General features: G+C 43.8%; 1 protein-coding gene across 1 annotated transcript in view; it reads right to left on the reverse strand.

Moving 5' to 3' along the window:
- The window catches only part of GALNT17 (polypeptide N-acetylgalactosaminyltransferase 17), a 223,771-nt gene that overhangs the window by 72,291 nt on the left and 126,401 nt on the right, over window positions 1-25,079 (reverse strand). Inside the window, exon 6 of the mRNA XM_009678155.2 lies at window positions 9,831-9,948. Coding sequence (XP_009676450.1) covers window positions 9,831-9,948 — 118 coding nt within the window. The remainder of the gene's footprint in view (window positions 1-9,830; window positions 9,949-25,079) is intronic.

A 25,079-nucleotide genomic window follows, 5' to 3' on the forward strand; every position in this document is an offset into this window, starting at 1 on the left:
GAATGTTTAACTACAAGCTTTTTCGTTGAAAAATCACAGAGGTGTAACGGCATTGATTACATTTTCACCAGGAACGTTCCTCAAGCCTAGGATAAATCTATAGTCAATGAAGAGAAGCCCTGTCCTTGCAAAAAAACAAAGCCCAGTCACTGTGAGACAAAACTACTCCAAGGTCTGAGGCTATAGCCCTGCCCGATTCACTGGAAACAAGCAAGTTAGCCTTTCTCTTGAGAGAGGAAAAGAACATAGGAAAAAGAAAAAAAAAAAAAAAAAGAAAAAGAAATCTTGGTTTTGCACTGATGATGAACCAGGAACTTTCAAGCTCTACAAATATAATGGGATGAAACAAACACTTCTTATCTCAGTTTAATACAAGCCTCATTTTTTGGTGTGTAATTTTACATCAGGTTTGTTCTTAGCATTTCTCAAGCATGCTATTTATAACAAGACAGAGTTCAGTTTGGCTTGGATTTGGATTTTAGGAAAACATAAGCCTGCTTTTTGTTTTAAAGGGTAATTTATACCCCAGACATCCTAGGTACATGAACAGAGTAAACGTGCTGCTGCTCATCTTGTAGAGCAAAGAACGAACACAGGAAACAGATTTCAGAGTTATTGTTTCAAGCACCTAGAAATACTTTAAAAGATGGTTGTGCTCCAGAGAGCAATGCTATAAAAAATGGCATTCAGAGGACGCAGCTTGGCTGCATCTCAGCAATTCCCAACCAAATTGCAACCACCAGGCACTCAGAGAGCAGAGATTGCCTGGCTCATGCATCACTCCCACACTAATGAGCATTAGGTGCCGGAGAAGTGACTATTCCATAGGCAACGGGTGGACTGGAAGGAATGTCCCAGAGCTGCTTCAAATCAGCAAGGCTCAGAGGACTAATAAAAAAGCAAGTCAACATACCTTGCAAGACAGAGAGGAGTGTGCTGCATGAAACAAGAAGGGATTCCTTTTTCACGTGCTCATGCCCATCACTGATTTTTAAGAGGAGTTAATGAATTTATACCTGTGCAAAACCAAGGAGGGTGAAATCCAAACAACTCAAATCTGCCAAGCAAACCTCTTTATCAGAGCCCAGAATGGGAGAAACGTCTGATCAGACAGATCGGGGGGTGCCACGTACCTGCACCGTTTTATCCCAACGGCCATTACACGTAGCATGGATGGTGTCCAAGGGCACACTCAGCCCCTTTCCAAATTCCACAGCCAGTGAGACTCAGGTATGCCCTAAAGTGTTTGGGGAACATGGCCAGGTTTGAATGCACCCAGATCCACGAGCAACCAGCAGGAAAGGGTGAAAATTCAGAGGCTTTAATTCCCTCCCTGCCACATCTTTCTCCCTGGAGGATTGAGAGTTGGAAGCCTAGGAGAACTTTAAGGGCTTGTGGGATGGGTGTCATGCCCAAGAACAAAAGCATGTTACCAAATACCAACGTATTTTGGGGATACTGGAAGTGTCCCTGATGCCCACAGACTGGACTTGGGTAGAGGTGTGAGCACCTTCACTGGAAAAGCTCCTGGAGCAATCTCACTGGACAGTGTCAGCACGGCCCAAATCCTATTTGAGGAAACACAGGAGAAATAGCAACATGGGAATGGCTCTATTCAACGCAAACAGAGTTAGACCAAAAATGATGCTTCAGAACCTCTTTGAGATTTTAGCTCCATTTTGAAATCCATTGGGGCAAAGCCTACATAAACCATGTTTTGCTGAGCCTCGATGAAACTGAAAAAGGAGAGTGTTCAAGTTCTCTTCAACAAGAAGCCTTGTTTTCTGGTCTGGGGCTTTACCGGAGATTTGCTAAAGGAGATTGCTGGAGGACTTGCTGTCCGTGGCCGTGGCGTTGCTCCCTTGCTAGCCCGGGCTTCGTGCTCCTCAGGCTCTTGCTCTCCATAGCCTTTTAGCTACGTACGCCTTGTGGCTGCTCTGCGCATCTGGACCATCCACAACAGCTGGCTTTCCTCACCCAGGCCCTGACCCCAGGAGGACTGTGGTGGAAGCAAGCCCCAACTCAGGTCCAGCGCATTAAACAAACATTTGGCAGATCCCTAACTTGCCCTAGGCACACACCAATCCTACACACACACACAAAAAAAAAAAAAATCAGTAAAAAGCTGACATCTACCAGCAACTCATGTGAAAATGAGGCATGGATGAGGCTCAAAATGTATTTCTTCATCCACCAGTGATTCTCAACCACAACATATGACCTATTGCACTGGAAGTGTTATCATCTTTCCCAGTAAAGATGATCAGTGTCTCTACTGCATAAAAATAAACTTGTCAGTAAAAACACTAGCATCAAATGAATGAAAAGAGCAGTCCCTTCCCCCACCTCTACCTTCTCACAGTTGTCAGTGGATAACAGGCAGGGATGACAAATCATTTTCTATCAGAGGAAAGAGAGAGACAGGAGCTGTGCAGCTGCCTGCTTGCAATTTCCTTTCCTGAGGAGGGATAGCTATAAACCTCCCAAGCACTGCGGTTGTAATAGCAGAGCGTGTACCTGCCTCCCAATGCAGGACGTTATAGCCTGGTTAGAAAATAATCAAAATATGGCTCCATTTCCATGGAGATAGGTTTGATGAAAAGCATTTTATCATTCTGGAAATCTACGCTGGAGCTCCTTATAAAACATCTTCAAGTACCTACAGTAAATATTGAGCTGACAACTAAAATGCCGAGCATAGGATCAGCATTCATACTTGTACTGATTTCTGCTGTTAAAATAAATGCACTCGGTGATTGGATATTGTTCAGTGGTGGAAATATTTCTTCCAACCACACAACAACACTTCCAAGAGCAAAATAAACTTCTATAGCAGGGATACAGGTACCTACAAAGAGACGGCGGCCATACACAAAGGTATAGGTATTACCGGTGCATCACTATTTTGAAAGCTGTATTTCTAAGACCTTTTTCAAGGTCACACCTTCTGTGTCTCTTACTTTGTTCCAAGTTAACTAGATTTTTATTTGAAAGAGCCTTAAGCCCCAATTTCTAAGTGGATTTCAGTTCCTGACTGACAAAACACTTTTAAAAAGCTGGCCTCAAGTTTACATTGTTGGCGGTTGCAGGTGGGGGATTGTGCTTCTTTTCTTAAATGTTTCCTAAATTGTCAGAGCCCCTGGGGTCTTGGCAAGCCATGCGTAGATATGTGATAGCCTGCATCAAATCCACCGCTTCTGTGGCTCTGCTGAGCTCCAGATGGACTTTCCTGTGCCTGGAAACCAAGGAAGGAGATGCAACCCATCCCCACAGCTTCTTCCCACTCAGCAGACTGGGCCAGTTATAATCCCTATGTCCGCCAGACAAAAATTCACCTGGTTGAAGTGTTTCCAACACTCATCACCCCTTTTACCAAGGCTCAGTCCCCAGCTTTCAGATCTGGGTCTTGCTCTAATTCCAGAGTTTCCTACCCTCTGCAGCAAAGAGCCCAACAGCCTGCACCTCTGGTATTAATGGCTGGAATGATGCTGTGAAGTCTGTCGTTCCTCAATATAAATTCTCAGAAATTTCCAAAGAGTGGCTATTTGGACAGTACATACTCTCCAGGTAACCAAGTGAGAGCTCAAAATTTTACCCCAAAGCCTTCCACCAGTCCAATTTTTCTCTTCTAACAGCTAGAAAAGTGTGCCAGCTGATGTGCCGACACCTGCTGCAACCAACCACAAAGTAGAGCTTGGGAAACATCTCACAGCAAGCCCTGTCCGTACTCCTCCAAGTCCTTTTCTCAGGAGTTCTGGCTGATTTGTCCCCACACTTTCCAAAAATCCTGTCAGATGCCTCATGTGGAATTCCATGACTAATTCTGTTTCAGCAAAGCTAGGTGCAGATGGGGGAAAAATTGCATGTCATGGGAAACTTGATTCAACCCTAACTACTGTGTCTCAGTGAACCCTCACAAGCCTAATAAAGCCTTATGAATAAATTATATGCTTTTCAGTTTCCTATTTTTCAGAGTGATAAAAAATGTAACAAGGTATCATTACAGATCTCCCAATCTCCCACTTAGAGCGGCATCCTACATGCCTCAGTGGACACACGCACTGCAGAACGTCTTGTAAAATCAGCAGACTTGACAGCCGCAGGAGAAACGCTGTAATTCACGCCCACGTGCTGACGGACAGGGGTGGTTAAAAAAGAGTTTCAGGTACTGTCTCCCACCCGTTATCTCTGGCAGCACCCAGACTTTTAATAAATTAATCAGAAGAACGGAAAGAAAGAGACATTTCTCCACGATCAAACAAAAAGCCGCGGCAAACCAGGTTTCGAATGACAGCAGGTAACATACATCACACAGTCAAAACGTGACACTTTATATTAGGTGTATGTGCGTTTGAGTGGCGCTATACAGTAACTTCCATCCTAAGCAGGGATAATTTTACATTGTGATGACAGGTGGAACAATTTAGATTTTAGGTTAATTCGATTAAGAACCTAGCCAAATACCTATCGAGTAATAGCAGCTATGTGCCCCCCACCCTTACACTTGCATCTAACGCTCTCCATTTTGCAGATGAGTGCAAGGTCATAGAAAGAATAGGAGCATCCGCCTGAGCCTGTGCTAGAATATGCAAAAAAAAAAAATTTTAAATAAATAAAAAATAGATAAATTAAAAAGAAATAAAATATAGGTTTCTTGTGACTCATAGCCTTGCCCTGCCATCCCTCCTCTGCTCCCACACACACTGCTTCGCGGTGGGATTTCCTGCCTTTCTGCTCTCCGCAGGACTGGAAACAGGTTGCGACCCTTCTCTCGCACACCTCCTCCGAACTGGCAGCATAAGGGATGCTGAAAGGGCTGCTCGCTCTAAAAATCCTGCCTGCGTTCTTAACAAAAAAAGAATATAACCGTAATTTAATGGAAAATGCGTGTGGGAAAAGCTAAAGATTTGATTTGCTGAATACAGAAAGAGACAAGCTCCTCTGTGCAATCTAACTATACCTCTTCGGTGATTTTTCTCCTTTTTATGGGTGCATGCATGTGTGTGCGTGTGCGCGCGCGTGCGTGTATCTGAGGTCCTGACCTTCTCAACATTTCAGCAAATGAATAACCGTACTCATATAAACAAAACTGGGCTTCTTCATAAATGAAACATTCACATGAGATCTGAACCATTAAAAAGCTATTTTATCTATTCTAAGGGTTGCTGAAAGACTGAAGGGTACAGAGGCACAGTACCTCTGCGAGAGGATCAATACCAACGTAGTAAGGTTACTAATGTGCATAAGCAGCTGAAGGGTAAGAGTCTGATTAGCAAAAAAATCTCCACTCACAACGATATGTTCAACGCCCTCATTGAACCCATTTGCTGGCACAAAGCAGCTTTTCAAAGCTCCATCTCCTCGACCCTTATAGCTACGCGCACCGATGCAACTCTGCCCACTCTGGGCATGCAACTGCTGGCTTGATGGCACAAGGCTAAGACTGTTACAACTCAACACGTTTGGAAAATATAATCTGGGAATGCAACAGGGCATGCTGCTCTTCTCCGCCAGAAGTCGCTTTAAAAGACCTAACCCAAACTTTCAACAATTTAACATTCATGATAAAACGTAGCTCAAGTCAGTCATTAAACCTCAAAGGGATCCCTAAATTGTGTTTTTCTTAATGAATTTGATGATCGATTCTTACTATACAAATAAGGTGTGGGATGGATCAGCTAATAAGGATTCTCAGTTAATTGCTTTCTTCAAGTGACAATTCGTACAAATGATACCATCAAAGGAGTAATAATATCCTTATTGATTAAATTAATCTCTAAAAGACAGCTCAAATGAGTTTAATTAGCGATGCATGACAGTAGCACAAAATACTCTAAAAACAACCTATCCCAGACTTTGAAATCACGGCAACAGCCACAGAATAGCCCTTTGTATCTTTATTCAGATAGACACCACACGATTTTATGGAACATCTTAGTAAATGCCTGTGACTAACCGTGAAAATCCATGAAACCCCCCCATCCAGATCAAAAGTGAGCAGCACATCAAAAGCAAACAGACTTCCTGCTAGTCAAACACTCACTAAAAGCCATGTCCACAACAGTTTTCCTTAAAATAAAATAAACATTTTCTGTGAAGGGAGTAGAGATTGCAAGAGGACCTTCTGCACCAAAATTCAAAAGTGAAGTTGCGGGGTGGGAGGGGAGGCGGAGCAGCGTCAACACGCTTCAAGCCACAGGAACTGGGTATGGGGTTCAAGAAATCAGAGCAGAATCCTGGTCAGCACAGCAATGAGTTACCCCCTTCCATCCCTCCCCCAGAAAACGCCAAAGCAAAACAAAAATAAAAAGAAAAGAAAAAAATTAAGAGACCAGGATACTATTTCAATGAGATCAACAGCAGGAGCTGGGCCTGGGGAATGTCTTCGGGGTTAGGTGGTGGTCCCCAACATTCACATGGTCCACGGGGAGTGACGGGAGCCCAAAGCAACCAGGGGCAATCCTTGCCTTCTGTATTCTTACGGTGAGACTGAGGACAAATAAGCCACCAAGGCTGCGGCAATGTTTTCAAGAGGTGCATGTGTTTTTATTCCCTAGCAAGTTTGCATGAAAGCTACTCACGCTTGATATCGGAGAATAAAAAAGGTAAATCTTCCTTCACGGTAATTGGGAGACCAGGTTCCACATGCCAGGTCCTCACCATAGTGAAATTAAAAGGTTTACAGCATTAAAAGCCAATGCCACCGCGTAACATTACCAGATGTGGTTGCCACATAGCCCAGCTACAGCAGCTTCATCAGCGTTGCCTAATTAACAGCTGGGCTGCTGTCTTTCAGCAGAAGGAGGAGATTTTTGACAGTCTGCTGTGGGAAGTTATTAACTCGGAAGAAGGATGATCAAATGTTTGGTGCTTGTGGCTGTCAACGCACTAAGAAAGACCCAGCACTAGTGTAATTTGATTGCAAGGCACACTTTAAAAAAAAAAAAAAAATTAAGAAATCTGTTGAAAACCTCTCAGTTGAAATACTAGCCTTAACTCCCTCGCTTAGCAAACACTTCTGAGCTCTCTGCCAAGAAAATGGGAATTAGACTTCATTCTGCCTCAGGAAGCGAAGCAGTGGACATCAGGGACAAGACGAGGAATAAGCACAACCTTCTGGAGACCCTCTGGCACGATTAAAAAATATATATACATACAGTAACACAGAGAACAACATGTTCCCCTCGTCAGGGCCAAAGTTACCCCGCAAGCAGAACAAGAATTTGCCTGGGGCAGCAAAATGCTTAATGGCTTTATTATTATTATTTGAGCGAGCCAAGGATGTTTCCTAGCCCATAAGGGACAGCAGCAATCCTGGAGCTACCTTTGTGAACGCAAGTAACTGGGTTTTTTGTTGTTTCTCTTTTTTAAGTGATTCATGCAGAAATGCTCTCACTTAGCTAACTGAAATCAGCAATTCAAGAAAGGAAGTAGCAGTCTTCCTATTTCACCAGATATATACCAAATACCTCTTATTTTAGAATATGTGCCAGGGTATTAATGAAACCAGATGCTTGTATAGTACATAGCCTTGACCTTTCCACATCAGGACAGCACAGCCCCCTCAATTACTTATTTCATTTTGTTTTTCAGATTGCTTCCGTTTAATTTCATCACAATACAGTTAGCTGGTGTTTTTGCTTGAAATAGTGCAATTTATCCACCGCCTCACAGCCTCAATGAGTCTATTATCTCATGTTTGTTCTTTGAGCGTTTTCGCTAAAACAAGAATAATACATTTGAAAAACGCCACAAGCTTCTCAGAAATAGGATGGAACTTGCATCGTCACTGACAGAAAAATAAATGCCTTTTGTACACTTTGCAGCCACGAATCACTGAGACAGTCAGCAAGGAACCACAGAAATACTGCGCTGACTCTTGCCAGTTATTAAACAGCCAAAAAGGGAGGAGGAAAAAAAACACAACAACCACACAAAGCCCCAACATCCTATATTAAGAATGAACCCTTAAAGGATTATTAAAAAGTCTTCCATTACTGACAGTGGATTACAGGCCTATTACAGACCCCATAACAGACTGTTTGTAGATCAGGATTATTAGAAACAGATACATCTATCTGAGACCTGAAATCTGTAACAACTATCTGCTCCCTTACACATCCCATGGACAGCCTTGTACCAGCTATTTATAACTGAAATCTTACTGCAAAGGGGAACTCAAATATCTGGCAAGAGCAGGCGTAATTTCTGACGTCGCCAAAGGAACGGGGTCAGCTACATCACCTACACAAATTTTCCCTCTGTATTAGTTGCCTGGCATTCACACACGAAGGCCAGCATATATCAAGTGGGACCGCTTTGCCACGAGGTCTCGGTGGCCCAAAGGGACACCTGCACCGAGACTGATTTTCAGAGCACAGTGCTCAGGAAGCTTTGAAGAAAAATCTACTTTCTAAGTAGTCTTACAGGGTGGATTTCCTAAATATTTTGGTTATCCAAACCACCAATAATTTTTAAGTGTTGGCCAGAACACAGAGCGCATGAGTGCATGAACAGCAGGGTTGGAAATGCAAGTCTGAGCGAGCCACCGGGGAAAGAGAGAGATTATTTATTTCCAAAAAGATGTTTATTAGCTAGTCTTTCCAAAAATTTCAGCACATGAAAAAAGAAAGGACATAGGCTCACCATTTGTCCCTGAGATATCCATCTTATTTTTCTAGTTAAAAAGCCAATCTTGCATGAAATCCCCCAAAAACCTAACAGATGGGTTGAATTATTAATTGTGAGAAGAATAGTTCTAAACCCTAAAAACCCTATAAACAAACAAAGAAGGATATTCACAAGGGAAGCTGAGTCTGGAGTCAGATCTCTCTAGGCCCAGGAAGCCAGTTGCATGATGATGTGCAATAATTACTTCATACAGAGAAGAGCTATGTGGCATATTTAAAGCCTTTAATTTCTATTCCCTTGTTTAAATTAGATTATCGCTCCCTGTAGCCAACAACAATAGATTTATTTTTAAGTTTCTTTTGATTTGCCAGCACAGCAAATATCCTCTGGTAAATCTATGAACTAAACAATGATTTTTCATTTTTACAACTGCACAGTCAATTCAATTTTCCAGTTAAAAGTCTCAGGTCTCTCCCTATCAGCTTGTTAACGTACAAGTGCTTTATTCTAAAACATGCCTGGGAGAATCTCCGTTTACTTTACCATCCCAAGATGCTTCTGAACATTGACTTCATTGCTTATGAATCACTTTACCGTATGTAAACACTTGAACCACTAAACTACATCTAATTTTGCATATAGTAATCGAGTGATGTTGTCACAGCAGAGTCTATAACTAGGCATGTCTGTGTGGATTTACTGAGGCAGCACTGAAAACGTGGCTATTAATGTTTCACTTATCAAAGCAGGTTTTGCCCGTTTACGAACATGTTGCATTTGCAGCTGCTAAATGCCTCCAAAGTATTTTCAGGCTTCACGCCTTCTTGAGGTATTCACAAGAGTCCCACCAGCCCCCCTAAGGGTGTTCACGTGACAGAAATAGCACAATATTTTTTCTGATATTTAAGATACCCGCAACTTACAGTAACTGGTGTCACAGGAGCTATTTACGTTGCCAAGCCATTTGATCTCAATAGCTTTTTGCATCAGGCAGACAGATAAGCACCCAAGAAAGAAAAAAGTGCCTTCACTCCTAAAAAACAAGTCACTTCCCCCCTAAGCTGTAATTAAAATGTTATAAAACGAATCAGCCCTCAGTTCTCACGAAGCTTTCTAATAACTATGTTAACTGTTAAAGTGTGCCTTTGGGTTTCTTAAATACTCTAAGGTGCAATTGTTCTTGCAGATGTGTCACAAACCTTGATACCCAGCTCTATGTTCTCTCCTCCGTACACGTCCATCCCAGGATCGAGAAGACCTATCTCTCCAAAGAACTTCCTGTGCACAACAAAGGAGCAACCGATCATCGCTGGCGTCCTGTACAAAGAGAAAAGTGCACAATGATTGTAATTTTGCAATTTTTAATGGACCAAGGACTTCTGCAAAACTCCTGTTTTGCGTGCGCTTCCTGCCACTGGTTATCCCAGAGACTTCACAGCAATGATTGGGCTCTGAAAACTTAAGAGACATTATTTTACCACTGCAATGAAGTTCTCCAAAATTCAAATTCATTACACGGTGCATAAACTGGAGAATCTTCCTAGGATTAAAGTATTAAAAAACTTTCAGTTCTCGGCCCCGTCACAAACGTCCTGGTGTGGCTATGGACACATCTTTGTGTTTCCATCCCCATATGCAAAGGAAGTTCAGTAATAATTTTTCCTTTCTATTACTTTCTTCTAGCTCTAACAATAGAGTAGATTTCAGGGCAATTACAATGCCTTGTGAAATAGGCTTTCTGATTGCGATCTTTACAGTATGTTAGGAAAGAGCCCCTACTAACTAGCAGCAACGACGAGGCTGAAGCAAATCCTCTAAAAACTCAAGACAACTGTCTGCAGAAACATCTGCTGCGTTATTTGCCCTGTTGCACCACTATCAATGTTGCTTCGGGTTAGCGTGTGATAAAGTTCACGCTCCTACATCCCGTGGGACCTCCTGCCCGCCAGCTAACAGTCCTATTCGTCTCCACCTCCAGAAGAGCAGCCAAGCACAAAGTGTCTGGTCAGGGAAAACAACAGAGGAAAACTACCAATAACAACATCGCAAAAATAGCAGAAAAACTGAGCAAAAAACACAATGTCAAGGGTTAACTTATGATAACTATGCAATTCCAAGGATGTTTTAAATGGTTTTGTTTACTAACCACCCCAGTTCTCATACGCACATGCACCAGCCATCCCTTGTTACCACGAAACAACTAAATCCATCATTCGGGAAGGCTGGACCAGATCTCCCGAGCAAAGGATGCTGTTCTGATTCACATAAGCTGAGAACACGTCTGGTGTGGGGGGTTCTTTTTGTTTTTTTTGTTTTTTTTGTTTTTTTTTTGAGTGGTTAAACACTTGCCACCCTCTCCACAAAGTCACGCTGTGCCACAGAGCATGGGCACTTGACACAACTCTATCATTATGATCTTGCTGCTTTGGGGTATACTAATCTGTTGTGGCTACAGCGAGTGGGAAGTTTAGCCGTCGGGATACTTTCTGTGGTAAAACAGAATACCATTCTTGCCTTTCCTTTGGATGTACTTTCATTTGGCTCTGTGCTGTAACGGATAAAGAAAAAAACCAAGGATCCACTTACAGGGATCAGCAGGAAAGAAATCGTATGCGTTTTACACCTAATCCCATTGGGCATAAAGCCATATATAAAGCACTGCCATAGCCTGCTCTTTTCAGATCCCTTCTGCCCACCTCGACCAAGCGAAGTGATGTTGCACCGAGCAGAGAGAAGTTCTCGCTTGCATGACTGGGACAGCCCTCACCTCTGCAGCTCAAAGCTTTCAGAGCTTAGCATGTATCCTAGCCCACATATCTGGCAATCTCCTTCCATTTCCCCAGAAACGCATGTTTTCCAGAGAGAATCTGCTCTTGAGGTAGAAACAAAGTAACAGGATCAAGTATACTGCATTGTAGATGCGCTCTTAGACCAAGCAAATATGACTTCTTGAGCAAGCTCTGCTGTGAGCCTGCACAGGTTGGGTGCAGAGTAAAGCACCCATATCTACCCGAGGAGCACCCCAACTCACGCTGAGCAGCCTCAGCATTCAAATGAGACAACCCATGGCAACCGCCTTGCAACTTGGCTCTGATGACAGGGGACCAAATTAATCCCTGAGAAGCACTTGAGTTCCTTGGATGAAGAGTTCCATCCACTTAAGTATTATTATTTATAGACATTTTAATACTTTTAATAGACTCTTAGAGCAGCTGAACGCTGCTGCCGTACTAAATTAGTCAGAATTAGAATCCATCAGAATTTTTTCTTCAATAGACTTTTTTCCCTGTCAGCCAGCCCGGCCTTCATTCCAACAAGCATTATACTGTTGCATGAATTGCTGCCACTCTAGTACTTAAGATTTCAATTCTATTGGTTTATTTGTAGCAAGTTAACTGCCATTAGCAGAAACAATCCCTTGTGAAATGACAGCCATGTTAGAGACGCCAAACCTAATAGCTCCATTATCATAGATTATTGCATGGAGTTAAACAAAAGGATAAGCGGCTTTGTTTTTAACACGGAATATGAAAAACCCAGTTCATTTCCTCCATGGGGAAAGAGACGCGTAGGAGCACAGCAACCTTTGGCTTCCCTAACCAAAATCTGTACATCTGCTAAAGGCACCCAGAGAACAGCTAAAGCTAGAAAAATTTCCAGGTGAAAGCTTCAATCAACTAAAACTGCATTTCGGGCTGAACAAGCTGGGTCACTGGAAACTTGCCACCAGAGAGGCCGGGGTCACTGACCTGGAAGCGCCTCAGCACCAGTGCCAGGGAGCCTTGCGCCAGGCCCAGGGTCAGCACCACGCAGGAGCCTGACATCAGCGAGGAAGGAGTTCCCCACACTCACTCTTAAGACTCACCACAGAGAGATTTCACAATAAAAATACAACCTTTTTGCTGCCATTAATGTCCTTGCAACGCATGGCGATAGCATGCTTTGCTCATTCAGGAGTGAGGCGTTCAACAGTGCTTATTTCTCCTGGATTTTTCTCTGATATCAGTCCTTGGAAACTCGATTCAAAGAGCGGCCACCGGTTCCAAGAGTTGGCCACGGCACTATTGGCTTCTTAACACACAATTCTTAAAAAAAAAAAAAAAAAAAAAGGAACGTGACAAAGCAGCTCCCCAAAGTGGCCACTTCTCCCCCAGCCCGCCAGCCGAGAGAGCATTTTTCATCGTGATTTTGCAATGTGTTCTCTTTATACAACACCGATTCACTGATCCTTTCCAAAATTCTCATGGAAACAGCCTGACGGGGATTTTGCAACTTCACCTTCAGATTTTCCTCTTTTCTATTTTGCTGCACGTTCTGTTTTCAGCAAACGATACCATTACGCATGCAAAGTAGTGTTCCTGAGCGGAACTGAGGTCCCTCAAGCAATACAAATTAAGTGTTACATTCTTCTTTGTAACAATGGCTCCATATTAAATAAACGAGGACTCACGTGGTGCTCAACACTTTAAACAAAAACACCATTGGATTTTGTAGTAAATCCTTCAAAAAGGTGGACATTTACAATAATAGATAGCCCGTCCAGAATGAAAGAACAGCCTGGAGACAAAGAACTGATAAAGCCTCTTGTTTCCTTGCCCCTTAATTAAAATCATTAACACAGTTTGTTTTTAAACAGCGCACAGCTCACTTCAGCTCCGTGCCTTGTTCTTTGTCCCAACAGCTATTTTTTTCTTTAATGAGAAAGGAAAAGCAGAATTTGGCAGAAAGGATGGACAGAGATATTTAGCAGAATTATTGGTTTTGCACCCAGAATTCCACTGCTTGTTAGTTCCTTGTCATTATTGTATAGAGAAGCCAAGTGAAATAAGTGACAAAAGGTCAAGAAGTGCAGCTTTTATGAACCATCCTCAGTATGAATCTCTAAATAAAAATGAAGAAGATACAGGGAGAAACGTTTATCCTCGTCTATTAAGTTACTTTAATGGTCTTCTTTCCTTTAGCACACAGTTACCATCAAATGATTAAAAAGTCTCAAGTAGATTGCCTCTTCAATTCAAGGAAATTAATTTTTCTACACAATTGGATTTTGCTTCCAATTCTATACTAAAGCACAAGTTATAAAATGTGTAGAAAAAAGATATTAAAAAAATAATTAGCGGTCATACCACTGAGAACAGGAAGACTATGAATATATTTTAAGAATTGCTGGGGTGTCCAGTTTCCATTAAAGTGCTGTTGTTCTTAATATACTTTAGTCTCGGAGCTGCTCTACTTTCAGCAGCGCGGTGCCACAGCTTTAGCAGACGTAGCATCACTATTTACCTGGGAAAGTCTTCTATCCATCTAGAAAGACGTTATTTGTCCCTCTTCCAAACTTGCCATTCCTAATTGAACGTACCAAACTCAAACATTTGATTTTCTGTTTTGAGATTTCAGGACTGTCAAAAACACGCACTATTTGCCTCCTTTTGCTACCTGTCTGCACCTCTGGATCGTAGCTGGAAATCACTGACTGGAACCAGTATATCAGCAGGAAACACCCAGAGACTCACATACACATACATCTCCTCATGAACTTTTTGGCCTAAATTTACCAACCGAGGCACAGATTCAGACCGCGTGGATAAGTACCAACTCAGCTCTCACGTCCAAGCTTGCACTGGATTTACAACTACACCTCCCACTCACCACCCAGGGTTCACATCTGGCTTAGCAGAGCGAAAAATCAGACTCATAATACATATACATACGCATTTACAGGCTCATCATTTCAGGTAAATGATCAAATTTGGTTAAATTCATGCTTCAAATGGCAGCCTATCGATTACTTCTCTAACTACCGCAGGGTTAAGGAGAACACTGTCTTTATTTATTTTCACAGGGCGGTCTTGGCCAAGGTTTCCACGTGCTTTCAGCCCTGTTTTTAATCACTTCAAAAAGCCAGCGTATTTACCAGCACTTCAGGCAACGGTTAGCGGTAATCCATGCTCGGGAGCCCTCCTGGCCTGCTCTGCACCTACATATGGGCTCTTCTGGCCGCTCAAGACAGATTCTTTATGAAAAGCACCTAATTTTCTTTTGGTCACAGACGAAATTATGGACCTGCTGCAAACGAGCTGGACAGCCAGGGGCACAGGCACTCACTCCTCTGCCTCACGAAGGCCCCACAGCGGGGACGTGGGGCTGAGACCCCACGCGCTCAGATGTTGCGTGCTCAGACCCCTTTCAGGATCGCATGCTGGGTATTTTAAAGCAATGAGCCAACTCTTCGATTGCAGTTGCCTCCATAATTATCCCCACCCTTAGGAAATGCCCTCCAGAGCCTGACCCATGAGTCTGGGGCAACCGAGTGACAAGGCTGTGACAGCACAGATTTAGCCCGAGCCTCAAGGTGGAAGGGATCCCCTTTCTTCTGTTAAATGCGAACGCCAAGATGCACCGCTTTCCCGAGAAAACTCCTGCGGAGAGATTACGCCAGAACAAGGTAACCCTTTGGACGGGGGAAACCTGAACCCAGCGGGGTCAGGTAGAACCAGCCAAGGGCTTGAGGCAACCCTGGCCCTGCCCCGCACGTCGCTGCAAGGGGCTGTCCGCATCCGTCCTCTTCCCAGCTCCGCGCCGACCATCCCTCCCGCTCAGCCCCGCTACCCCCGGCCCAGATCGTCCCAAAAGCAAACGCGCAAGACGCACGCAGCCTGGACGTGTGCTACAGAGCCCAGGCTGGCTTAATTTAAAACTGAACTTCAGATCGTTAATTCAAGAAGTTTCCAGTAACGGGAGAGCGTTTCAGTGCCAGGGCAGCCGCGGGAGGCCGCTGAACGAGGGCACGCAAGAGTGAGGGCGAGATGCTGATCGCAACAGTCCCCAAATAACGTCACAGGAGTGCATCACCGAAGGAGAAATTATATTGTTGCTACCTCCTACAGAGGAGCATCTCCATGCAGAGGCTCTCAGCTTCCCTTCACTGACTGCATAATGGCTTGGGCAGATAAAGGTTGGATTTCTTTCCTGAGAAAGCAACAAAACGTGCAGAGTGGGAAAGGCATTTTAGCCCATGGCAGAGTACCTTGCTTAATATTATCCCCCGGATGGCATCTGCAATAGCTGTTCCTTGAAAAATTCCAGCTTCCTTGCCCCAGTGACCGTGTTTAATTGTCTGTTTCAAATGGGTTTATTTCCCTGTCGTTGCTAAGTACAACAGAATCTGTGAAACAAATTAAAAATAAGAGATGCCACATAAAAGGGATGCTAGATTGAAAGTCTTTCCTGAATTTACTGGAGATTAATACGACTTAAACTTTTAATGACACAGCAGCCGGGCAAGCCATATATTTTTGAAAATATCTGTTATTTCTACTCACGTACGTGACCTTGCTAGAAACACGTGTGACTTTGTCGCTGTTGTATGTCTGTTCCTATTTCCACATCAAGAACAGACTCGCTCTGGGACCTCAGGTAAAGCATTTAACTGCTTTGTACCTCTGTTTCCTCATCCATCAAATGAGTGTAATACCTCGCTGGTCTCAAGAACGAGCCTGTACAAATCACTTTAGCGACTTCTGGAACCAAGCTGCTGAATTAACTACCAATAACGTTATATATATGCCAGACCCCCAAATTTAAGTCCTCTATGATGAGAAAAGCCTTAGTAGTTAATAATCTTATAACTGCAGATCGCACACAAAACGTGCCGTTTCTAGCCTTGCTTTAGGCCGTCAGGAGCAATGAAAGCCGTCTCCATTGCCTTATTGTGCCCAGGTGCGTTAAGATACAGCCTGCGAGTCTAGAGCAGATTTCCACTTCCAAGCTTCAGGAGTTTAACTCAACTGTAAAATTTCCCCTCCAGGATAAGAGCTGCTGCCAAGGTCATTGCCTAAAAACGTTTTCCTTCTTTGTGTATTTTACAAAAAAATAAGGTACTCCCAGCATTTGAAATCACAGGATGCCTGAGTAGTTTACCGGCATGCTACCATTTTCTTAGGTGCTTTTAGGAAGGGTTTTAGCATGGACATTCTTGCTATTCTAGGCTATCAAAACGCTCACACGCAGGGTGCAACAGTCCCCAACTCTACATGTTTGGTCATCTGAATTAATAAAGTCCCGGCTGTAAATCACGGCTGAGGTCAGTGCTGCTAGGACAGCAAACGTCAGCAGAGGTGCCGTTCCTTTCCTTTAAAAGTTTGGTAGCTTCACGGGAGCACTTTCTGACACTTTTGCCTACCAGTGATTCCCGATTTCAACAAGCAGTGCCTTGACATAGGAGATGGCGTAGCGTGGGAGAACGCCACCTCAACAACAGTATCAAATGCAGACCACACTCATGATATGTGTCATGAGACCCTCACCTTTTTTCTTTTATACTATTCTTAATTCTTCTAAAGAACGGATGCAAACACTTATCAGGCCTCAATTTTTACTCACTTCCCCCTCACCTCAACAGCACTTCTGTTTGGCCTCCTAGATTTCTTTCCCCTCCTTGTTTTTAAGTGGGGGAGCACAGCCTAGTCTGGAAGCAAAGGGCTGTTAAAATAAAGCAACCCAGCACAAATGCAGAGCTCTGCTCTGAGTCACCGAATTGGCATGTTTGCTGGATTTTGCCACTAAGTTCTGCTTGTGAGTGGCTGTGTCTAATAAGGTTTTGCAGGAGTGAAGATGACCCATTCTATCATGTCCAGAGCTCAGGAAGCTTTGGACTGAAGGTTTTGCATCCTGTTTGCGGCGATCTTTCTCCACCGCGGCTCTATGTGAGGGGACTTCCTAAGTACAGTACTTTGGAGCCTCTTTATTTCTTCTTCTGCCCTCCTCGGGAGCCGTAAGCAGTCCCTCTTGGCTAAAGACAGGAGTTGTTGCATCCTCCCAACTAAGGCGGGTACCTCAGCTGCACACATCAGCTCCTCGCATTATGGGTCCCTGCTTGGCAGGGTCTGCGGTAGCAGTTGGGTGAGGGGTAACCCATGCTCCTCCCAGTGCCTTCGACTGAAGGACCCCAGACAAAGCTAGCTACTCTCTAGTCTGGCCTCCTCACCCATGCAAATACACCCAAACCCTGCTACCAGCGCTAAAACCCCAAAAGTGCATCCCAGATCTAGGGAGGTGGGATGGCCATACGTGACAGTGAATCCCCTCAAAGATCCCCCATTCTTTGGATCTGGCCTTTCTTTCTGCAGGGATGAAGGCTAATGGCCAATGATGAAGTTGAAGCCCACCTAAAGGACCCCGCTCCTTGCGCTCTCAACCTCTGCTGAGCACGTTCTGGGAAGGAGGAGAAACACCTTACTGTGCCTCAAAGCATTTCAGAACTTGATTAAGGGCCCTTTATTCTTTAGAAAATCTTACCTCTCATATCGGGAGAGGCAAAGGCCTGCACACCAGTATGGTATGCCAGGTTGGAGAAGTCCAGGGAGAGCTTTAACCTGTGTGCCCCTATGCTTTCCACATTTCAGCAGCCACTCAGAAATAGAAGATACTTAGGCCACGTGCCACATGGACTAAACCACCCTTACGACCTCCCACAGTGGTCTTGTAGGGATACCAGCAGAACAGCTCCAACCTCAAGAAAGCCTTCCAGACCTACAGCCATAATATGGCAGAGAGACCTGCTCAGGGTCAGGAGAATTCATACACATAAACACCCCTGCAACTCCAAGCCATGCTTCGGCCCATGAGTGCTCAGTGCCCCACGGCCACTGCCCCACCTGGGACTTGGAGGGTTGAGATCACATACAGGGAGCTAATGGGAGAACCACTACCCAAGCCCCTTGGAGCTGGGGTCAATCAAGCTTGTTTCAGCAAGGGAAGTAGCTATGGTAGAGCAGCACTAACTGCTTAAAGCGGCCAGGACACACTGCCACACCAGCCAAGCTGGCCAACCATGGAGATGAAGGCTACCACTACTGCGAAGCACCATGTCATATCATGCAAACGCACCAGCTCTCCCAAGCTAACTTAGGGTATCTTCATGCAGCATGGGGTACTCTGAATAAGTTACTATAACTAGTATGGGTTGGTTATTTTATGACTAGGAATAAAACATGTCATCATTAACAGTCACCTAAAAATTTGGGGTTGTCCACCACTGTGTCCCCAACTGCAGCCACACTCACTGGGCAAGGCACCAACTCCAACAGTCTCAGTCCTGCGCTTCCCATTTATACAGCAGAGCAGTGTTGCAACGCAGCATTTGAAGCGCTTGGTTGTGGAGCTAAAAATGATAACTGGGAATACAAGCGGTAGCAGATTTGCACTGAAGTCATCATCTTGGAGAAGGTCAATTTGATAATTACCCTCCAAACGGGACTCGGTCGCTGTTCAGGAACGGTTTTGAGGAAACTGTTGCAATTACAGGATTCTCCCTTGGGATAAACTTTAAATGTAGTTCTTCATGTTAGCTAATTTGATAGCAATTCCAGAGCTACTCCTGGAGGTAGCACAGAGACAGATAAATGAAACCCAGTCTTCTCCTCTTGGTGCTAGGAGCCTGCCTTAGAGCACAGAGGGACAGAGGCTCCTTCCCACAAGCCATCACAGCACGACTGCACATTTGAAAACATCATTATGCCAGGGTGATTTTGACCCTTAACAGTCTCCCACATTCTCCCAAAGGCAGAATTGGGAGAAACTCTACAACACTCACAGATAATGACTTATTAGGGACAGTCATACAGGAGAGGTCACAGAGAAGTCTCAGAGTTGGACACTGAGATAAAAAGATCATCATTTTAACACATGTAGCAGCTCATATTGGAAGCTGCTGAGAAATATGTCAAAAATGGAAGAAAAATACTTTCCTTGTCTGGAAAATTGCACAGCAGGACAGAATCGAAACAGGAACACTGACTAACATGGATAAAAAGTCAGAAAGGCACAGTATTTAGTTAACCTATTTTTATTTTTCCTATACCACTGGTCCCCTAAAGATCTTACACTCAAAACAGATCTGGAAATCACTCTTAAGTTTTACTTGCACAAAAAACACCCAGCCAAACCACACCTTGCCATCCAGCCCAGGAGCTAAGCCACAAAGCCTTGTCTGCACTAAGAAAATAGAGGTTTTCTTACATCCTGTTAGTTAAAATATGTTAATTAGCCAGACATAAACTTCTAGCCAAAAAAGCAGCTTCAAGTTTTAATGCAAGTTGGGAGGTGAGAGTAAATCACAGTCTTTTCCACAAGCTGTGCATCAATATGCTGTACACAGGAAAGCTGCTGTTACATGCCATGTGCTATGTAACAGGAGGCAAGCACATGCCTTTAAAGGTTAATCGACAGAAGGTCACAGCCTTTTACTGCTATCGACAAGAGGCGATCATCAGTCACCTCTTCCATGCAAGCAGGAAGGGTCCTCATAAGCAGTTGACTCAGGGGACTGAAATCTCACAAAAGCTTTTCATTGAAAGGATAGTGTTTGTATATGTGAATTAGGCCCATTTATTCCAAGTTAGAGATAAAGAACTTCAGGGAGCTTAAAAAATGAGGTTAAAACCTCGTTTCTGATAATTGGCAATGACCGGAATTCACCTCACCAGGCAGTTCAAAACAGAAGAGGAGGCACCTTCACCAGTCCTCCCAGGTACTTGGATTTAATACAAAGAGCTAGTCAGCAAACACCTCCAAGCTGGTTTCCAGGTCCTCAAGGAAACACCATTTTTAGATAGCCCTGGACGTAAGGATTTGCCTTTGGATTGCTTCAAAAATCCCAGAGGCACTAGGGCAGCTGGACCCTGGGAAAGGTGCACACATCCCGCTCTATGGAAGATTCCTTGTACTTTATTTCCTCCAATGTTCCTTTCTAAATGATCTTTTGGCACTTCTCACCCTGACTTAATATAACAAAATGTTGGGCGCAGGAGAAGGGGGGGAAAAAAAGAGCAAATGTTTATCATCAGAAATACCCGAGACAGAAGCCCGTTTGCGTGTGAATGCACATGCTCATTCCATCTGATCCTAATCCTAATCCCACCAGTTTTCAAAGGGGACGACATAATTCACCATGAACAAAGTAAACAGCAATTATGGCAAATCTGCAACTGGCAAATGGGCAAATTTTGGCGCCACCCAAGACTGCCATTCAACTCACCGTAGCCCCATAGCCACCGGCGGGTTCGGCTCAGCTGTGCTGCCTTGCTCTAGCCAAAGGGTTCGTCCAAAACGCCCCTCTTGGGATGATTTTGTTAGGAATATATCCATTCACTTGCTATTGGTAATGAATGCAATGCAACTGCAACTTCATCGCCTTACATTATTGCTAGACTGCTAATTAAATGATAATTACTTTTAGATGTAATATGTATAACTAACAGGCACTTAACAGGAACATGTTATTTACTTTTCTTTTTCTAATGTGAATATATTTTTCCTCAAGGACGCCAAAGGGAATTACTTTCAGTCATATTATTCCTCTCCACCGAGCATAAAAATCACAGGTAAATAAGCTTTTCATCTTTGCCTCACACAACTCGTAGATGAACTGAACGCAACAACAAGCCATGCCCTGGGCTGAAGTGCTTACCTGGAGTTTAAGGATCAGAGTTCAATTCTCCACTCCCTCATTCAGGTCAGATCTGGATCTTGGTACCCAAAATGAGACTTAGGCAGAATTTTATACCCTACTCTATGTCTAAAAATAGGGAAATCAGCATCTCCATTTAATTCAATGGACTCCCAAGTGCATTCCTTGGATGCTCAGCATTCAGCTGCTGCTCACATCTGGACTGTGGCACCCTGCCAGACACAGGGGTTTCGGGGTCCCACTTCACAGGAGGTGTGGGGGGGGGGGGGGTGTACATGGAGGTGAGAGGAACACGTAGCCATTGGCAGAAGTGACCTCAACACAAAAAGACACAACTACCTTCTTTCTAAAAATACAGCTGGAGGAGGTTGTGCCACCACCCCATCTGGTACAAGAAGAACGTGTCTGCATTTATATGCACCGATGCAGACCCCTCCCACCTGAGGCAGATTTGTGGGTTCTCCTAGGCACGTGTGGCTATGTCCCATCCCAACAGCCACACTCCTTTTCACCCTTTCTGGATAAAGATACGCGACTTCCCAGTGAAGGCACTCACAATTAATTGAGCAAGCTCAAAAGACAGTTCTCCGATGCAGTGCTCACGCTGAAATACTCCTCCTTTCCCTCAGGCTTATAACTTGCTTCTAATGACTGTTACATACAAAAGGAAAGAAACTGCATTTTACAGTAAACAGACTTAAAAAAAAAAAAGGGATAATATGAAGATGAGCTCTTGAGGCCAGGCAGGTGAGCACCACTCTAGAACAGATCTTCCCTGTTCATGACTGAAACCAAATTTTTATTTTTCCACTCTGAATACTCAAGCCAAGATCCAGAAGTCAAGAGAGACCTTTCTTGCCACAAATCGCTGCCTATAGCAAAGATGCTGCAAGCCAAAGCAATGCATTTGGGGACAAATATGCCAACAAAACCGCTCTCAATGGGCTGTCACAAAGTAGAATTAAAAAGTAATTCCCTTGCCAGCCAGGAACAGAGAACAAGTCCTTGTCAGCTTTGGTAGCCCCAAAAAAGTAAGGTGAATAAAAGAGCAGTGGGAGATTAACGGCATCGTTACGCAAAACTACGCTTCTGAACGTAGTCAAAAGCACCTCTCGTCCACGTAAAGTTATTTTCCACGGCTGCCTTCAAATCTACAGTACAACTACAGTTCAGTGACCAGTCCTAGTCTCCTTAAAACGTTCAGAGCACTTCCTAAATAAATCCGCACCACATGGAAAGAATCGTCATAACTTTGCATTGGATCGAGCTGCTCATTATTAATTAGTTTTACATAACCCTGGGTTCCATAATAGAGGTTGAAGCTATAGATTCAGGAGGCTAAAGTTATTGGGAGTTTCACGGATATATCCGAGGACAGGATTTAGGCCAACATATTTACCTCTGCTATAGGCTGTTGCTAAGAATAGGAATGTAAGTAATGGTTATTGACAGATGGAGCAGTTTCACTTTGAGGGTAAATGAGAGTGCAATGAAATAGCCCCGTAAGCACCTCAAGGAGCTGAGTAATGCATTTATTTTGACAACTACTTGGTACGAGCCTGTTCATAGGGAGGGTAACGTTCAGGTTTATCTTACCCTTCACGCATTCCTAACGCAGAAGCACAGTTCCTGAGAAATATAACAGATACGTTTTCTGCCTTCAGCATTTAATAGTAAATGTCATTCTCATTTCTCAGGGTTGGGGGCTTAATTTATTTTAAACACTGAGCAAACCAGATAGAAAGGAAAAATAAATATGGAAAGAAGTATGTCAAAACATAAAAGCAAGTTCCATGAAGATGACTGCCAGCTAAGGAAGTTCAAAGGTTTAGAGTCAGTTTTGGATTCAATCTCCATCTGAAATAAGATAGATCTATCTAATCCCAGATCAAACAATGTCCCAAAGATTTACAAAGGGATTTAATCAAATGGCCAATTTCTTTTGAGGGTCAGGCAACTCTGAGCAGGAGGCTTCAAAAGCGTAATTCGCATCCCATCCCCGGTGCACTCATGACACCAAAAGACCTATGAAAATTTTAAGCCTCTATGCATCATCCTATAGATACTCCCAGCTGGGAACCACTTCTGTTGATGCAAAAGCTCTTTGGGAAGAGCCCAATGGTGGCATGAAGCAACACTGACCACGGTGCAAGCAATGACGCTGTTAAAGTAGCAGATGATCTGCAGACTTCAAGTTGGGGCTTACACACCTGAAGACCAAGTGATACAAAGCCTGAGCGTTATCAATCTGTCATGTGATTTTTTTTTCCTGTTGGGATGGGGCACACTCACCATGAACCCACTCATGGCCAGTTTTAAGCATCATAAAATAAAAAGAAAAACAAACAAAAAAAAAGCAAAACAAATGTATTGATTTTTTAAATGGAGAAGTTGAAGTCTTAGCCCTCTTGAAGCTTGTGGCAAAACCCTCAGCAGCTCCCTGGTAGCAAGAGTTCACCTTCAACATTAAAAAAAAAAAAAAAAGCGCTTGAGTTATGGGTTGCTCGTATAAGCAGCTACTGCACATTATCAGCAAACCTGCACTCTCTGGCTTCCGATAATTAGGCAACTGAGCGGGTTGGAATGAATGGGCTTACCCATGTGTAAAACGAGAATGAGCCAACAAAGAACTGGACCTGATGAAGAGCGAGGATCTCACTTGAGCTTCCATAGTGTTTGGAGTTAAGCGCACATCAGAAGTTGGCATCCTCAGGGAGCAAAGTACCTGGAGAAAATGGGCCATTTTTCCCCTTCAAATTGACATCACAAGGAATATACATTGCTCACTGACTACACAAAATTAAACTGGAGAAGTCAGCACAGATTTAATTTAGCTGCATTTACACGTCCTTTCCGGCAATTTACAACCAATTTGGCAACACAGCTCCCAGGCCAAAAACCGAGAAGGTCAAGGGAAGGCTGGTTTCCTGCTCCACACCGGTACCCTGCTCCGCACCGGTACCCAGCACCCCAGCCTGGCCAGGACATGGTCCCCCTTTTCAAGGGGCGGGTAGTCCCTGTCACATCAGATGCAGAGAGAGCCTTTTGCCATACCCACCACGACGTGGAGGTGTGTGGAGTGGGTATTTGGTGTGGTTGCGTCTTTGCACAACATGGTTTTGTAGCCTTGCAGCTTGAAACGGAGAAACGCAGCTGGGAGCAGGGCGGAGGCCATCCCCATTTTCTAAAGCAGGATGACCCAAAGGGATCCCTAAGCTCTTTGCATTTGCATTTTGCTCACAGAGCCTTTGTCTCACACCATAATACATTCGTGGCAAAAAGGCTGAATCTTTCCCTTGTGTTTTGCCTAAAAGTTAAGCAGGACCAGATTCCTTGGCGCAGAGAATTTGCAGTTTGCCCTGGCAGACTTCCAGCACGCTGTAGGCTTGAAACAAATCACAACTCTGCGATTGAAAGCGTGGTCTGGAAAAAAAAAAAACTGTTGGGAGCGGATGTTAGTGTCTGAACTCTTAGAAAAGGCGACTGACTAGAGGGAGAAACCTTTATCAGGGGATCGTCCGAGGAGCCCTGCAAACTTAAGATGAACCGAAGACAGCCTAACCAAACACAAGAGTTGCAATGAGTTCACACTGTAAGCACATGCTCCATACCTTCCAATCCCAACTGCTTTCTGATTCTCTGAACAACATGCATTAACACAAATTGCTTTTTTTAAGTTTCTCTGCAAAGGCTTCTTGCTTGTGCAAAACTAACAGTTGGAAGGAAAGATTAAAAAAAAAAAAATAAAGGCATGTGCTAGGAATCATTGCCAGTTTTGTCACACGGAATAATAATTACGTCCTCTATTTATATAGTGCACCACCGCATGCCAAGACAGCCAAAAGCACTCTCACTCCATTTTTGCCTTTAATCAGAAAAAGCATCCGCTGATTTTAGCGGTCTGAGTAAGGACCAAGGAAAAATAAAGGAAGCAAGGAAAGATTTAACCTCTGCCTGCCAGATCTTTTGTGAAGCCTGC

This window comes from Struthio camelus, chromosome 16 (genome assembly GCF_040807025.1).
Source record: "Struthio camelus isolate bStrCam1 chromosome 16, bStrCam1.hap1, whole genome shotgun sequence".
Lineage (NCBI taxonomy): Eukaryota > Metazoa > Chordata > Aves > Struthioniformes > Struthionidae > Struthio > Struthio camelus.